The sequence below is a fragment of the Anabrus simplex genome, chromosome 1 (assembly GCF_040414725.1).
Source record: "Anabrus simplex isolate iqAnaSimp1 chromosome 1, ASM4041472v1, whole genome shotgun sequence".
NCBI classification, from domain to species: domain Eukaryota; kingdom Metazoa; phylum Arthropoda; class Insecta; order Orthoptera; family Tettigoniidae; genus Anabrus; species Anabrus simplex.
Window position 1 is genome coordinate 1,339,730,334 of NC_090265.1, and position 17,525 is coordinate 1,339,747,858.

The window sequence follows — 17,525 nt, forward strand, 5'->3', positions numbered from 1 at the left end:
GATCGAGTTACAGTCGATGACTCAGTGAGTTTCCTATGATATGTGTCCCACATACCATTTCTAGATGATATTCTATACAACATCCTAACCTCTTTTTTCATTTTGGCTATTTTGTTGTTCCACCGTCTTCACAGTCTTACTTTTTTGGTGTTTTTCTTTTCTTTGAGAGGGCAGTTGTCATGGAATGAGTCTATAATGGCCTCTTCTAATAGTTCCACTGCCTTATCCAATTCTTTCTGTCCTCATGTTAGTTGGAATTTTTTGTACAGCCTTCCCCAGAACTTCTCTGTATCTATCCCAGTTAGGTCTTTTTGGGTCTCCGTACATCTCAGTCCACATTGTCTTGCATCTATTGCAAATTGGGTGTGCTGGTGGTCTGTCAATGATGGTTCCTCCAGCATCATGCAGTCTTTATTAAAATTTGCAATATGCGTAGTGCTTAGTGTAATGTCTATTACCTCTCTACGTTTAAAAAAAATTATAAATGTAGACTTGTTTCCTAAGTTTAATATTGTCAACTCAGTTCCAATAATAAAGACTCACCTCTTGTATTGCAGTTCGTGTTGCCCCATGCTGTGTGGTGTGTATTAGCGACTGCTCCAAGGGCTAGGTGTTCACCCTTCCACTTTGCGTTGCAAATTGGGTTCTCAACTTGATGGGGACTGATTAGTTGAGTCATATAGGAGGTATGCAGAGCCTATGGTTATTTCTCTGGGACCTTCCCGATTTCCAAGTTTTATCTTGGCCGCCACTAAGTCCTTCGAACAATGTTCCTGCAACAGAAGGCATTTTAGATTTCTGTTCACAAGTAAACATGTTCTAGGCATATTCGATGTAGTATCGTACATTAGCTTATTTCCAGATTCTGCCAGTCCTGCTACTCTGCCCTTAACTACCCATGGCTGTTGTATAAGAGCCACATTGATAGCCTCGGAGTTGAACTTCCTGACAAAATTGGCCACAGCTGACTTCTTATGTTATAGGTTGGCCTGTAGAACTTTCAGTACCATCCTTGCCAACGCTAGGTTTTGTTTTTCCCTTAATTACTTGAAATTTGATTTGCCCAATTCCAAGCTTGGTCTTAAGGCCTCTCTTGTTGAGCTCTTCACAGTCTCTTTCATTAAGGGCCAAAACAGTTGTCCTTCCGGTGTCATCAGTAGTTGTTGCATTCAGCACTCTCCACTCTTTCGCCAGAAGTTTGGTGTCGTGCTGATGTATCCTGACAAGCACATCAACCTTCATCTTATCAAATGGAGGAGGAAACTTTGTGATGACCTTTGTAGTATTCAGCACCTTCTTGGCTTCTGCCACCTCCAAATTCTTCCCTTTCCAAGCGTTGCAATTGGCTACTGTCTGCTCCAGCCAGTAGTTTATGGATTTGCACAGATCAGTACCTTTGTTCCACTTTCCAGCCTTGGAGATTCGAGGAAGCATGGAAGGCATCCGCCCGACAGCGGTTTCATTTGCTGCTATCAGAGCAGATGAAAGTTCCTTCATGTCTTCCTCTGTCATAGGTACGACATCGTAACTGACGTAAAACCTTCAATTATTGTGTTTAATATATTCTAATTATAGTTTATTTAATGCTAAATTATCTTTTATTAAGTGTTAATCATGACTAGTATATGGTTTCTCTGTAAATATGTGGTATAGAATTATATAACCTCAAATGCGTATTGTGTATAACCTCAAAATCTATAGAGTCAAAAGCGGTAAAAAATTCCATAATGTTCATATGTTAGACTTATTGTACTATAAATTGGTATAGGTGAAAGGTTCTGGAAACTTACGGCAAGGTTTTATTATCCAGATACATGTAGAGACATTACGAATGTTGTAGATATTTCCATGTACATTTTTAAATGTTGAAGGAATGTTCGAGTACCCATTTGACTAGCTGGTCGATCGATGTTTCGAGTGTGTTTCTTTAGAGTCTTGTAAGAACTCTTCCAGAAGTCGATCATTCTAGATGGTTGATCGAGTAGTATAAATATCGAGCTGTCAGTCAGTGAAGGCAGTTCTTAGTTCTAAGTTCGCAGATCTTGGTTCTTGGGGCTCAGGCAAGTGATGGACTGGGAGTGACTGTTGGGCTCCGAGGTGGAGTCTGCTTACTGGACTCAAGTGAGGGAGGCGGTGAATTCAAGTCTGAATATGGTATAGTGCGCGCATCAGCGTTGTTGATATCTGTACTTGTCAGAATCGACTTCAGTGTAAATAAAGTAGTTTAGACCAGGAAGTGAACGTGTTCTTGTGTGATATTTATTTACGTAAAATAAAATTGCAACGTAGAACGATACCTCCTTCAGTTTCCCACCTGGAAAGGTTTTATGTATTATTGCTACCTTGATTGAAGTTAGTCTTTCTGAAAAGGACATGACCGTCTCTTCTTTCTGTTTCTTGGCGGGCGGTTTTGTAGCCGAACTTGATGGCGTACTATCCCCCCGACCTTGGCCTTTTTGGCATTGTCGGAGGGATAGCCTCTCGCCGATCCCTGTTCCTTGACTTCTTCTCCGTCCAAGTTCCAGCCGCTATTTTGGCTTCTTTCCTCGCTCTCCTCCTTTCCTTGTAATATGCACTGTTGCGAGGTGGTCTGTCGATATAAAATTTGTTGATTTTCGATGCAGAAAGCTTCAGTACCGTTTCTACGGACATTCCTGGTTTGCCTGTGGTAGCAGTCTGCTCTACTGGAGCTTCTGTTACTATTTCTTGTTTTGAGTCGGCGACGGCCTGTCCAATTGAGACTTTTGTCTCCATTTTTTAAAATTTTGGGCTTGCTACCGTATCTGCTTTACTGGAGCTTCCATGGCTCCCGTTGATTTAGAAGTTTTTGAAATTGGTTCTTTATAAGCATCCATATTTCAATCAATCATAGGGTTTTTGCCCCTTCTAGGGTCTTGAGTGTCGTTCTCACCATCCGTGGTGAGGCATACAGCCAAACATTGTCCTCCCGCAACTCAGGCTCTCCGAGCAGAGATCACGCCCCTCAGTCGTCCATCCACAGGTCCACCCCTGGCCCGAACCTTGCCAGGTTTGTTCCCCCTTCAATTGGCCTACTCATGTGGTCTCCACTTGGCATGACTTTCCCCCTAGGTTGGGATCGCCCCTTTCCCAACGTGCGGCTCGTCCAGGCTATGTAGAGCAAAGTGATGTGTTGTTACCAGCACCCCACAGTGAGCCATCACCTCAATCACCAACCCCACTTCACCTGAACCACCGTATCACCCATGTGGAGGAACCATGGATGCCTCTCTAGCATGTGTGGGTGAGGCCTCCACTTCCAAGCCTTGAATTGGGCTAGTAACAATCTGTACCAACTCACTTCCCACTCTTTTTATTTTTTACTTCATTTCCGAAGTCCTCCCCTGCGAACCATGTGACCTTGACGCGGTGAGGCGGCTTGTGTATCCCAGTGAAGCAGATAGCTGAGCTGCAGGTGCAACCATATCAGGTGGTTATCTGTCGAGAGATCAGACTAATGAACTGTTCATCGAACAGGAGATAACAGCCTTTCATAAGTTGCAATGGTGGCAGTCTAGATGATTGACTGATATGGCCTTGTAATAATACTTAACATGGCTTAGCTGTGTTGATATTGCTACACGGCTGAAAGCAACAGGAAATTACAGACATAAGTAACTCCCGAGGACATGTAGCTCTCTCTCTATGAATGATGCACTGATGATGGCTTCCTCCCGGGCAAAATATTCCAGAAGTAAAACAGCTCCCCATTCAGAATCTGGGTGAGGACTGCATGAGTGGGGGGGAAATCATCAGACTGAAGGATAGTGATATTCTGCGAGTCAAAGCTTGGAATGTTAGAAGTTTGAATCATTGTGGTAGGTTAGAGAATCTGAAAAGGGTAATGGATAGACTAAAATTAATGTAGTTGGTATAAGTGAAATGATGCTTGAGGAAGTGGAAAGGATGGCAAATAAAACTCATTGTCATAAAGCAGCAGGAATAGATGAAATAAACTTGAAATGTCAAAGTATAGTGGGAAGGCAGGGATGAAATAGCTTCATAGACTAGTAAGATTAGCATGAAGTGTTGGTAAGTTACCTTCAGATTAGACAAAAGCAGTAATTGCACCTATCTATAAGCAAGGGAACAGAAAGGTTTGCAACAACTATCGAGGTTTCTCATTGATTAGTATACCAGGCAAAGTATTCACTGGCATATTGGAAGGGAAGGTGTGATCAATGGTTGAGGGGAAGTTGGATGAAAACCAGTGTGGTTTCAGACCACAGAGGGACTGTCAGTCAGATTTTCAGGTAATTGAAAAATGTTCTGATTTGAATAGACAGTTGTTTGTTTTGTAGATCTAGAGAAAGCATATGACAGGGTACCGAGGGAAAAGATGTTCGCCATACTGGGGGACTATGGGATTAAAGGTAGATTATTAAACTCAGTCAAAGGGATTTTTGTTGACTATTGGGCTGCAGTGAGAATTGATGGTGGAATGAGTTCTTGGTTCAGGGTACTTACAGGAGTTAGACAAGGCTATAATGTTTCAGCTTTGTTGTTCGTAGTTTACATGGATCATTTGATGAAAGGTATAAAGTGGCAGGGAAGATTCAGTTAGGTAGAAATGTAGTAAGCAGTCTGGCCTATGCTGATGACTTGGTCTTAATGGCAGATTGTGCCGGAAGCCTGCAATCTAATATCTTGGAACTTCAAAATTGGTGCAACGAGTATGGTATGAAAATTAGCCTCTCGAAGACTAAATTGATGTCAGTAGGTAAGAAATTCAACAGAATTGAATGTCAGATTGGTGATACAAAGCTGGAACAAGTAGATACTTTTAAGTGTTTAGGTTGTGTGCTCTTCCAGGATGGTAATATAGTGAGATTGAAACAAGGTGTAGTAAAGCTAATGCAGTGAGCTCGCAGTTGCGATCAACAGTGTTCTGTAAGAAGGAAGTCATCTCCCACACGAAACTCTTTACATCGGTCTGTTTTCAGACTAACTTTGCTTTACAGGAGCAAACGCTGGGGGGACTCAGGATATCTTATTCATAAGTTAAAAGTAACACATAAAAGTGGCGAGAATGATTGCTGGTACAAACAGGTGGGAACAATGGCAGGAGGGTACTAGGAACGAGGAGATAAAGGCTAATTTAGGAGTGAACTCGATGGATGAAGCTGTACGCATAAACCGGCTTCGGTGGTGGGGTCATGTGAGGCGAATGGAGGAGGATAGGTTACCTAGGAGATTAATGGACTCTAGTATGGAGGGTAAGAGAAGTAGAGGAAGACCTAGGTGACTTGGTTTCTAACAATTTAAAAATAGGAGGTATAGAACTAAATGAGGCCACAGCACTAGTTGCAAAGAGTGGATTGTGGCGACGTTCAGTAAATTCACAGAGGCTTGCAGACTGAACGCTGAAAGGCATAACTGTCTATAATGATTATGTATGTATGTATGTATGTATGTATGTATGTATGGTATAAGACAAATACATTGCCAGGAAAAGCAGGGTTTTTGGTGAGTTGACTACAGAATTATCAATACAAAATCAAACATGGGAAATACAGGAGTTGATTTAGTAATGAATATGAAATTAGAGCACCGGGTAAGTTACTGCGACCAGCATAGTGAAAGGATTATTGTTGTCAAGATAGATACCAAGCCAGTGCCCACAACAGTAGTGCAGGTCTATATGCCTACTAGTTCAGTAGATGATGAAATCAAAAGAATAAATGAGAGATAGAAGATCTAGTACAATACATAAAAGTGACAAGATTGTCAGTCAGTGTGATGTGGGACTGGAATGTAGTGGTTCAAGGAAGAGAAGGTAATTTGGTGGGAGAATTCCGATTTGGACGAAGGAATCAAGGAGGAAGTTGACTAGTCGAATTCTGCACCTATCATAATTTTGTCCTTGCTAATACTTAGTTCAAACACCACAAATAACGGCTGTATATGTGGACGAGACATGGATACACTGGAAGATATCAGATAGAGTTCATTATTATTAAGCAAAGATTCAGAAACCATGTGTTGGTTTGCACAATTTTCTCAGGAGCAGATGTGGACTCCGACCAAAATTTGGTCATGAAATGCAAGTTGAAAGAAGAGTGTGAGGGATTGTTTCAAGGAATGTGTTGCACAAGGACTAAATGAAAAGGCTGAAGGAAACAATAGAGGAAGAATGGAGGTTCATGAAGAATGAAGTCCATAGGACTGCTGAAGAAAGGTTAGGAAGAAAGGAAAGATCAACTAAGAATCAATGGATAACTCAGGAGAAACTAGACCTGTTTGATGAACAATGAAAGAAAAGAATGTAATCAATGAGGAGGGCAGAAGAGAATAAAGACTATTAAAGAATGAAGAGGCTAGAAAGTGCAGGACAGCTAAGGAAGAATGGCTGAAAGAGCTGTGCAAGGATGTTGAAAGTTGTATGGTAGAATCAAAGAAACCTTGGGAAAAAGGAAAACTAGGTGTGTGAATATTGAGAGCTCAGATGGAAAACTACTTCTAGTGAAAGAAGACAAGGCAGAAAGATTGCAGGAACATATCTGACTGTTGTATCAAGGTAAGGACCTAGGTGATGTGGTTCTGGAAGAGAAAGGCTTTTAATGGTTATGAAATGGGAGATCCAATTTTGAGGTTAGAATTCAGCAGATCTTTGAAAGACGTAAATAGGAACTAGGTTATTCCATTGCGTGTGTAAGGTGTATGAAACAGAAGTGCCACCCGATATTTGGCTGAATGTTGTTATACCTATTCCCAAGAAAGCCGGTGCTGACAAGTGTGAAAACTACTGCACCATTTGTTTAGTATCACGCTTGCAAAATTTTAACCCGTTTTGTTTTCAGAAGAATGGAAAGAAAAGTTGAAACTGAGTTGGGAGAAGATCAGTTTAGTTCCAGATGAAATGTTGGAACACATGAAGCAATTCTTACCTTACATTTGAATCTTACAGGACCGAATTAAGGAGGATAAGCCCATGTAGATGGCATTCGTAGATTTAGAAAAGTCATTCGTTAATATTGATTGGACCAAGCTATTTGAGATTCTGAAGGTGATCGAGATCAGATACAGAGAAGAATTATCTACAATCTGTATAAAAATCAGTCAGCAGTGATAAGAATCGAGGGCTTTAAAAAAAGGAAGCAGCAATCCAGAAAGGAGTGAGGCAAGGCTGTAGTTCCCCCCCTCTCCTTTTCATTGTTTATATACAACATGCGGTATCAGAAATGAAAAAGGAATTTAGAAAGGGAGTTACAATCCAAGGAGAGGAAATCAAAACCCTGAGATTTGCTGATGATATGTTATCTGAGACTGTTGAAGATCTGGAGAAATTGCTGAATGGTACGGACATAGTCATGGAGAAGGGAGTCCGAGATGAAAATCAGTAAGTCCAAAACAAAAGTAATCAAGTGCTGTCGAACAGAGTCAGGTGATGCAGGAAATATTAGATTAGGAAATGGAGTCTTGGGAAGTAGATGAATATGGTTACTTGGGTATTTAAGTAACTAACAATTGCAGAATTACAGAAGACATAAAATGCTGACTCGCACAGTCATGGAAGGCCTTTTTTAAGAAAAGAAATTTGCTCACTTCGAACATTGATATAAGAATTACATTTTTGAAGACTTTCATGTGGGGTGTGGCATTTTATAGAAGTGAAACATGCATGATAACTAGCTTAGAAAGAAAGTGAATAGAGGCTTTTGAAATGTGGTGTTACAGAAGAATGCTGTAGGAGAGATGGATAGATCGAATCACGAATTGATGAGAGGGGATCGATTTGGCTAAATTTGACCAGAAGAGGTAGAATGATGTGACACATCTTGGCACACCCAGGACTTGTTCAGTTAGTGTTTGAGGAAAGTATAGGCAGTGGTAGACCAAGGTATGAATATGACAAGCAGATTAGAGTGGATGTAGGATGTAGTGGTTACATATAAATGAAAATATAAGCACAGGGTAGTGGCATGGGGAGCTGCATTTAAACCAATCTCTGGAGTGATGACTCAGAGACATCATCTCCCAAGTTATTTGCGATTGTGTAGGCTTAAGGAGTTTTACATTTTATAGCAGCTCCTCCTTCGTCCTATCTGCAGGTATCCCTGGTGCATTATTTCCCATCAACTACTGAAGGATATCGCCTTTTGTGTCTATTGTTTCTGTGCTTTGTTTAGTTGCCCCATCGAATTCACTTTACGAGCACGAGTGCTCTGATTTGTGACCAGCGTGGTGTTCTTTCTGTTTCTTGACAGGGAATGATCGACGACGTCATTTATATTTGTATCCGTTTTCGGCAAGTTTAGGACGTGATATTTTGTGTGATAATGAGTAAGAGGACGCGTTCCTCATTTTGATAGGCCTGCATTTTCATGATTAAGTAACTTGCCTCTGGTAGATTTGTGAGCAGCGTGTGTTAAGGGTTGGACCCCGGATGTTTTGGTAATTGCTGCATATTTTTGGAAGACTGAATCTCTGCTTTTGAGTCATTCTGCAGTGTGGTAGGTAAGGATGATGTTTCTACCAAGGAGAGTTTTATTTTAGAGGCCTATATATTTTGCATTGATTCTATTTTGGTGTTTGTGCATGTCACCATGATGTGAATGTATTTGGTCCCTGCAAGTTACCAAGACTCAGTAACATGAAATATTCTCTGTACTCTCAAATATGAATGATTAATTAAATGATCACTTCATTAAGGACTCACAGGTTTGCTCCCATTTCCAAGGCATCATTGACGGATGGATAACCCTTTCGATGTGAGAAAGTGTCAAAAACAATTCTGAATTTAGTGCTGCCTTTCTTATCTTTCTTAACCGTATGATGGGGTAAATCAGCATCTCCTTGTGTTGTCTGCAGGAACAATTTCTACTTGTGCTTTTGAAATGCAATTAAGCATCGGTTGGTGATAAATAATCTTAAATTCTCCATTTGTCTGCATCATCTTCTCCAGGCTGTAGAAGCATCTCTCTGCCATAGATAAATTGTCAGAAAGTAGGTCTTTCTTTCTGGGAAGTTTTACAACTCTTCTGCCATGTTCAATCCTGTAAGATTGATGAAATTCTTGAAGAATGGTACTGTCTTTGGTTGTCAGTACACATTCTTGATTTTCTGTGATACCGATGGCCTCCAGTTCTCAGAATGTTTGTAGGGTATCATCTGATACCTGAGAATTTTTTTTTGTTATTTCTTTGGAGAGAGAGATATGCTGGACTGTAATTTGGTTGACTGTAGTGTCTGATCTATTCCCGCTGAGGACCCATCCAAATATCTTTTGAAGGAGGACTAAGGATGACGTTACTCAAATTAGTTGGTCTATCTTCACTACCTTCCAATAATGGTCTGCGCCAATTAGAATTTTGATCTCAACTATCAGGCGATACCCTACGTACATTCTGGGAATTGGAGGCTATCGATATCACAGAAAATCAAGAACATGAATCGTCCTTCGGGTTGGCTAGTCTCAGTTTACCTACTGATGTCAGTGCATCCATGTCGTGTGGTACTGCTGGATGGCGTGAATACGTATTATTGCTTTCGAAGGCTGAGAGTTTGAGGTTGGCTTTAGTGGAAAATCCTATAATATCAAATTTTATCTGTTGTGTGGAACTTGTGATGTAAGAAGATATCTTGAATAAAGTCACCACAAGATTTCTTTTGTCACTAACCTTAAGCTGGAGTAAATCAGCCAAAGATGAGTTGATGAAACTCGAATGGCTTCCGGCATCTAGAATGCGTCGAGTAAGTTTATTTTCCCCAGTTGGTCCTGTTATCCATACGGCGGGACTGTTATCCATGCTAAAACGGTGTGAAGAAATGTGAAGTTTTGAGTGTAGACGTAAATTTTACCCATGGAGGTGGGCAGAGTTTCTCTAAAACATTGTCTTTAGCCTTCAGTTTCTCAATTCTGTTCTTAAAGTTCGTCATTCTCTTAGTCTTGGCCCCAGTGGCCGCTATTCTTACAGAACACTCAGTATGAATTTGGTGGTCGTTTGATGTTAGATTTGAGCTTACTTGCTGGGGCGTTATTATTAAAATTGTTTGCTGTCGGTACGCAAACAGTAGTTGCAGAAAAATCTCCCCATATCTTTTGAGTGGTTAAGGCACTCTGAACCTTGACATGAAGAAGCCAACGGCGAGAAAGATCTTCGGGGAAGGCACGCAGGATTTTCGGAGCTAACATTCTTCCATGCACATCTACGTTTTCTCCTATCGAGGCAAGGGCTTGAACTCTTCAGTGACATATTGTAAATGTAGAATTGAGAATATGAGGGTTGTCTGAAATTGCGGGCTGAAGGTGTTCGAGGTAACCCAAGTGAGACTGAATTATTCTGTTTTTGTCTCTGTAACATGATTGAGGAATCTTCTTAGTATGTTCATATGTTTCCCCTGTGACGGATATTCTATCAACCAGACGTTTCAGTTCGCTGTCCCAGTATCCCTGCAGAAAGACATGTTTGTTTATAGTGGGTACTGTCGGGTTTTTGTCCACCAAAGACTGGAATTGTTCCGAGAAACATGGCCATGCTTCAGTGTCCCACGTGAACAGGTCTAATCTGATGGTCAGCAGTTTAACTCCAGGCTCAGCTGTGAATAAGCTGACTGTGGACCTAAATCTCATGTATCATTGCAGTTATTTGCTGATAAGAGTTTAATAGCCTTGCGGATTGCACGCTTGGCACTTTCTATGTACCATTCGCATACCTGAACATCGCTTTCGTATTCATAATCTGCAATAAGATCATGGATGGTATCATCCAAATTGTGTTCTGCTTTGTCAGTTGCTGAGGAATCGTTAAATTTACTTATCTTCCTAGTGAAGCGAGAGACATTCGACCTATTACAGAACTATTTAAAATAGTTTTACTTGAGTCCACCGTATCAATACACCTTATAATGATAGAAAACTATTTTACCATACATGTTTCGGGAACATCATCCACTCCCTTCATTCGACTGTTGAGTGCTTTAGTTTCAGTTTGTCCAGCTGCGTAGGTTGAGCCATAGTCATGAATGATGGAACGCAGAGTATGGTGCTAGCCCCGTATTATGTTTGGAAATTAGATTTGAAGTTAACATCTGTTACAAGCAGTCCCTAGATTGTCCGCTAGATAGCGCCATGTGTCAATTCAACCGTGTTAGAATCCTCCTAGTGCATCGAGTTTTTACCATACAACCTCTTTGGATATCCGTTAACAAGATGGCAGCATGCAGGCTCGATGCAATCTAGCCCTACACCTAACCATTAATTCTACAGCTATTTCAGACATGCAAGATATAGTGCATAATCAATATAGCAAACAAGTGGTTACCCTGCTCTCCAAAGGACTATCACACATAAGTTGGGGATGTCTGGTTCAACCGTTAACCCCATAATCAACAAGTACCTGCAATTAGAAAAGCAGCATAAGCGCCGTGTTCACAAGCTGTTGTCTCGTCACATTTCAGTACATCGCACTAACAGAAGAAAGCTGTATGATGGCTATCTGGCAGAGGGCTGTTGGAAAAATGTGGTGACATTAGACGAAGTACATATGTACCGTAGTGATTGTAACAGAGCCCGCTCGATTTACTACCGATCGATGTAAGGCTTTTCAGGCGTTTGCTCTATCAACCAGCGTTTTGTCTTAGGTGTGACACTAGACTCATCAGAGTGGGATGTGTCAGACCCTACCCACTGACGCTGGGATGTATGCAGGTGAACTTATCAGAATCCCTTATAAGAGGCCCAGTCTGATAACTGCATACGGGAGATAAATCTCCACAATGGAATTATTGCCCGCCTAGCAATTCCAAATGGAAATTCTAAGTTCAGTGGGTAGGGTCTGACACATCCCACTCTGATGAGTCTAGTGTCAGACCTAAGACGAAACGCTGGTTGATAGATCAAACGCCTGAAAAGCCTTGCATCGATCTGTTTTTTGACATGTTCTATTGGTGGAAAAATATCTAATTCCCTCCATGGGAACTTAGAATTTCCATTCGATCTACTACTACCGTAGAGACAAAAAAAAAGGATCGAACATTGTATAAAGAATGCCAGGAAAGTTTTCCAAGGGGTTTCATGATCAACGCTGGACACTGCTGCAATGGCAAGTTAACCATTCTCCGTGTCATTAATAATGTGACGGTAAAGAAAACTCTTGTCCTCATCCCGAGGTGGTGCAGCTCTTTTCAGGCACACCCCCAATGGAGGTGAACTGCATGTACCATTTCAACCACATACCAGCCCTCCTGTCATTCTTAAATTTCTGGCAGTACCGAGAATCGAACCCAGGCCTCCGAGGACGGCAGCTAATAACACTAACCGTTACGCTACAGAGGCAGGCAATGTGAAGGTGAACTATACATACAATCAGCAAGAGGTTTTAACACCCATTTTCAATACAGATATCCCAGCACTGTATGGGAGGGCAAAAAATCTGGTATGGATAAAGCATCCAGCCACACCGCTCTTTTGACTTGCCTGTTCTTAGAAAGAATGGAGATGGAAACTGGAATCTGTGTAATTCCTTTTACTGATATTCTGGTGAAGGCACCTGGTGGGTCATCCAAGGACTTCTGTGCATTTTGACTCCTAAAAAGGGCGTTAGGAACTAGACGACCATGCACTATCGATGGCCTCTGGAAAGCTTGTCAGGAGGAGTGGCATAGCATAAGGTAGACAAGCTAGCTCTGCGAAAATATTTGCTGCAATGGAAATTACGTTGTCGAGCTATACCTAGAAATGTTGGCTTCTGATCGAGCATGATCGTTCATGAAGACATGGCTTTTCACAAGCTAACTGCCCTTCTAAGATAGTCCCCAGAGATCCCGAACGGCCTTCTGTATCAGTATTTTATGACCTATTGTATTTGAACGGTAACATGTTCAAGAGTGAAGGCTAGTCTTCTCTCCCTTCTGCTATGACCCATATAACAAATTTCTGTATGTTTCTAACTTTATGTGCTTTGTGTACCCAGGCATGTGGCCTGGTTATTATATTTAACATTCTTAAAAGTATTTATGTATTAAAAAAAAAAAAAAAGAATTAATGTTTCTTTGTATACTTTCAGACTTGAAACTTCAAAAGTATGCAGAGGCTATAAGTGATTGCAATAAAGTATTAGAAGTAGAACCTGATAATTTGAAGGCATTAATGCGGAGAGGTGTTGCTTATGAGAGCAGAAGTGACTATCAGAAGGTACGGAAAAATTACTTTTGCAATTCTGTTGTTGAAATAGAGCTTTATAGGGAATAGCATGTTTGGGTAATGAATATGCTTTTTGTAATGTAATGGAAACTTGTTGAAAACTAGGGATTGTTGTAACGATATTGATAATCCTGTAAATTATCAGTGGACCAGTGCATATTATATAGCCATCATTATGATTATTTATATAATCATTTAGACAACAGAACTTTCTTCTTCTTTGTGATTTTAACAGCCTCAATGGTGTCATTCACGTTGTGAAATTAGCCTGCTCTTTATTTGTGGTGATTCAAGTGGTGGTTTCATGCATCTCCTTGCCTTTTACTTCGTGCCTGCCCTTCTGAAAGAGAATTTCACAGTTTCTTATGAGAGTTTCATAAAGAATTTTATGAAGCAAACCACAGCATCTGTCACTGAAATAGACCATGAAATCTGTGAAGAAGACAAGATGGAATCCATATTTTCAGTGATCAATCGCATTATTTAACGTTCGGTAATCAAGTGCCTCTACAGAATAACGTTGCATAATCCTTTTGATCTGTTTTTCTGGAGTCAGTACCGTATAAATAACATTATGGTAGGTATCAGTGTCCTTAAAACTAAAATGACTATACAGAGAGGTAGCATGTGTCATCATCTACTAAATTCATTAAACTACTCTTTACCATCAAACTGATAATGCTTGGAGACTTCAGTGCCATAGTGGGAAAGGATAATTGGTTGCGGGGAAATGTATTGGGCAAACATGGTTTTAAGTGTATTGCCAATGGACTGCTATTTCTTGGCCTGTGTGCAGAACAAGAGCTGTTCATTACTAATGCTCAGTTTTGGCTACTTTACCATCACAGGACCCCATGGATGCACCCACAATCTAAGCACTGGCACATCTTCAACTACGCCATCATCCGACAGCATGACATATATGTTCTCATCACAAAGACTGCGAGGAGTATTGATGACTGTTGGTCATACTGTATCACAAACTTCTGAGCTGTTCTCAGAATCTCCTTCCATCAGAAAATAATTATGCATCACCCAAGTAAGCCACGACACAACTGTCAGATAAATCCACATTGTTGGACTTCTAAAATGTGATCAAGAACCGATTGGCAAACAATCCAGAATGCACGAATGACGTTGAGCAAGAATGGTCAACACTCCAAAGGACTATCATTTGAGTCAGCTGAGGAAATCCTTGGCTACAAGAAAAGAAAAGAAAAAAGAGGCAAGACTGGTTCTAGGACAACAATGAAGAAATTCTGTGCCTTATTAGTGCTATACGGGAAGCCCATCTACCCCTTCTTCAAGATTGATCATCCTGCATGAAGAAGGTTGTGTTTCAAGATTTGAAACTGAAGTGTCAGGCTCAAATATGATAATTGAAGAACTGGTGGCAGAAGAAGGCTCTACAACTTCAAAGAAAATCTGATGCCAGAGACCTGTGGAACTACGCAGGAATAAAAGATCTACAGTCCATCTCGCTTTTCAGTTGGAACTCTGAAAACAGTTGATGGTGCTAACACCCTTACCTATTGTAGACACATCCTGGAGCGTTGGAAGGAACTCTTCTCCACTCTTTTAAACCGAAACTCCACTTCTGCCGATGACTTTATCCGGGATGTGCCACACCTTCCCCCTCAACCATGGTTTGCAATGCCACCAACTTATCAGGAATTCTGTGTGGCACTTGATAGGCTGAAACCTAGGAAAGCACCTGGACCAGACAACATTGCTCTGGAACTAATTCAAGGCAGAGGCTTCCGCCTAAAAACGAGGCACTTCACCCTCATCCACTTAGTTTCGGAAACCCGAAAGGTACCCAGTGGTTTCAAAAATGCCATTATCATAACTGTTTTCAAGAAAGATGAGCGTAGTATATGTGATGACTATCATGGTATTTCTCTGTTATCTATTGTACGTAAACTTCTTGCAAGGATCCTGCTTAGCCACCTGCAAGTCATCTCTGAGAGGACTCTACCAGAGTCTCAATGTGGTCAGCTTGCACCAGGGACTAACACCCCAGAATTTAACATTACCATCTCAAACACCAAACCAGAACAAGTAGACCCCTTCACATACCTTGGGAGTATCTTGTTGAAGAGCTGTACTTGAGAACAAGATGTGGAAAACAGGCTTTGTGCTGCCCATGTGGTCTTTGGCTGATTATCCCACAGAGTCTTCAGGAACTCGAATTTTGATAGAGCGTGATAATTCTTTCTCTCCCAGGGCGTGTACATGAAGCTGCGTACTGGTACATCTTCTTCAGGCCTTACATAACCTTCTGAAAATGACTAAATAGGTAGGAACTGCACCTAGGTTCATCAGTAACTCCTCTGAGTCGAAAATAACTAACTGTATTCTAAATAACATCTGTGCATGGGCACCTCATCAACACACCAAAAGATGCATAAAATACACTCACAAAATACCACTGGAAGACTCCACACTTACAACAACAACAAGACAGTGGAAAACCAAAAGTGAGGACCAAGCTACCATTTGCAGTTCATCCGTTGAAAGTTCATTACAAAGCATATATATGTGGATGAATACCCTTCAGTGTCTCATATCAACACAACTTGCATATCCTCATAATTGGCACTTATTATATCACACAGGTACTGTACCTTTATAGTACTGTGTTCACTGACTCTTAACACTTGGTTTAAAGATACATTTGCTCGAGCAACACACACTGGCTGTTCCAGAACATAAATTATGGAAAGTCTGAGGTACAGTACTCCATCGCTTTCACCAACATATAATACCAAACCGCCACAAGTGATACAATACCAAGTGCCTACGCACTCCACAGTTGTAGGTTAGTACCACACTTCAGATGCCACAAACGCAATACGACCGCGTTCCACCAAAGTTACATCTCCTCTCGAAGTTTCAAGTCAAGTCTTCTCCACCAAAGTTTGTAGTCCAGTCCCGTTTGCTTCTTGCCGTTTGATCACATGCCTATATAGACCTCAGCTTCCCCTTCTCTCACATGATACTGGCCATCCAATCATGAGTAGATCCTCTTGTCAAGACCACATCCTGAACCTCTTCTGGACCTCATGACATCACTTCATGACTTACAGAACTTTTCGAGTTGTAATTAGCAATGTTTTTCCATCCGTTTGTACAAAACAAATTACGTGTCATATATGGAGACCTTCCAACTTATATATTAGGAATAAATATACAAATGAAATAATGATAATAACAATAATAAATCGAATACTTACTTACTTAATCCGGTCCTCTTGTACCGTGAGGTGTCGAGGATACGAGAGATCTCCATCTACTCCTATCTCCGGTAATGGCAACGGCCTCTCGTACAGAGAGTCCCCTCTCCTGCAGTGCTTCTCTAATCCCCTCCTCCCATGTCTTCCGTGGTCTTCCTCGAGCCTTCCTTCCACTCTCACCTCCCTCATTAACCTCGGCAAGTGGTCTGTCGACATTCGTTGGACATGGCCAAACCATCTCAATCGATATTCTTGGATGGTTTTCTCCAGTGGCTACATATTCAATACTTTCCGGATGGCTGTATTCCTGATCCTGTCTCTCCTGGTTTTGTCCTCTACTTTCCGCAGGTCTCATCTCTGCCACCTGGATTCTGCTCTTGGTTCTTTCTATTAGCGCCCAGGATTCGCAGCCATGGATTTTTAAATGGCTAATTTTGTGCCCTTTGAGATATCCTTCTTGTTGAGGAAGTTTGTTCGGATGGCATAAAACAAGCGCCCTGCTGTTTGTATTCTTTCTGTTATTTCCTCCTCCATCTTCCTGTCTGAGCTGATGATTGAGCCAAGATACTTGAACTTGGTGACTTGCTCTGATGGTTTACTATCAACCATGATACAGTGTCTCTCCTCATTCCTGCTGATAACCATAGTCTTTGTCTTGTCCAAATCGAATACTGACAATAACAATATCTCTTACTTCTGAATACAGTGCGAGGGTGTGGTATATGAACTACCACACAGTTATGAGCTTAAACTAATTTAACTAACAGCAGCTATTTCCATTTATCACAAAATAATGTGTAAATTGTAGAACATTACTGATTACTGTTACAATTTTAATGTAATGTATTCATATGATATACCTGTATTCATACAATATTGCAATCCAGTATTCTTGAAGCTATCTTCTGTTTTTTGGAATATTCCCTAAGACTGCTGCAGATTGCATTCTAATTTTCAATCCCATCAATCAGGGTGCGAAATTGGAAGGAAAAAAATGGTGGGGGGGAGAAGGATCCTAGGGCTTAACTACTAGTGTTTATTTCAAATATTATATAGGGGCATATAATTCCCTTCTAAGTAAATTACCCCCTCCCCGTTAAAAATGTAAATTTAAAATGTTTTTGTTT

At 40.9% G+C, this 17,525-nt stretch overlaps 1 protein-coding gene across 2 annotated transcripts in view; it reads left to right on the forward strand.

Annotated features, from left to right (window-relative positions):
- The window catches only part of Spag1 (Spag1 axonemal dynein assembly factor), a 182,680-nt gene that overhangs the window by 59,166 nt on the left and 105,989 nt on the right, over nucleotides 1-17,525 (forward strand). For both annotated transcript variants that reach the window (XM_067152205.2, XM_067152213.2), the window contains one exon: nucleotides 13,026-13,153. In XM_067152205.2, coding sequence (XP_067008306.2) covers nucleotides 13,026-13,153 — 128 coding nt within the window. The remainder of the gene's footprint in view (nucleotides 1-13,025; nucleotides 13,154-17,525) is intronic.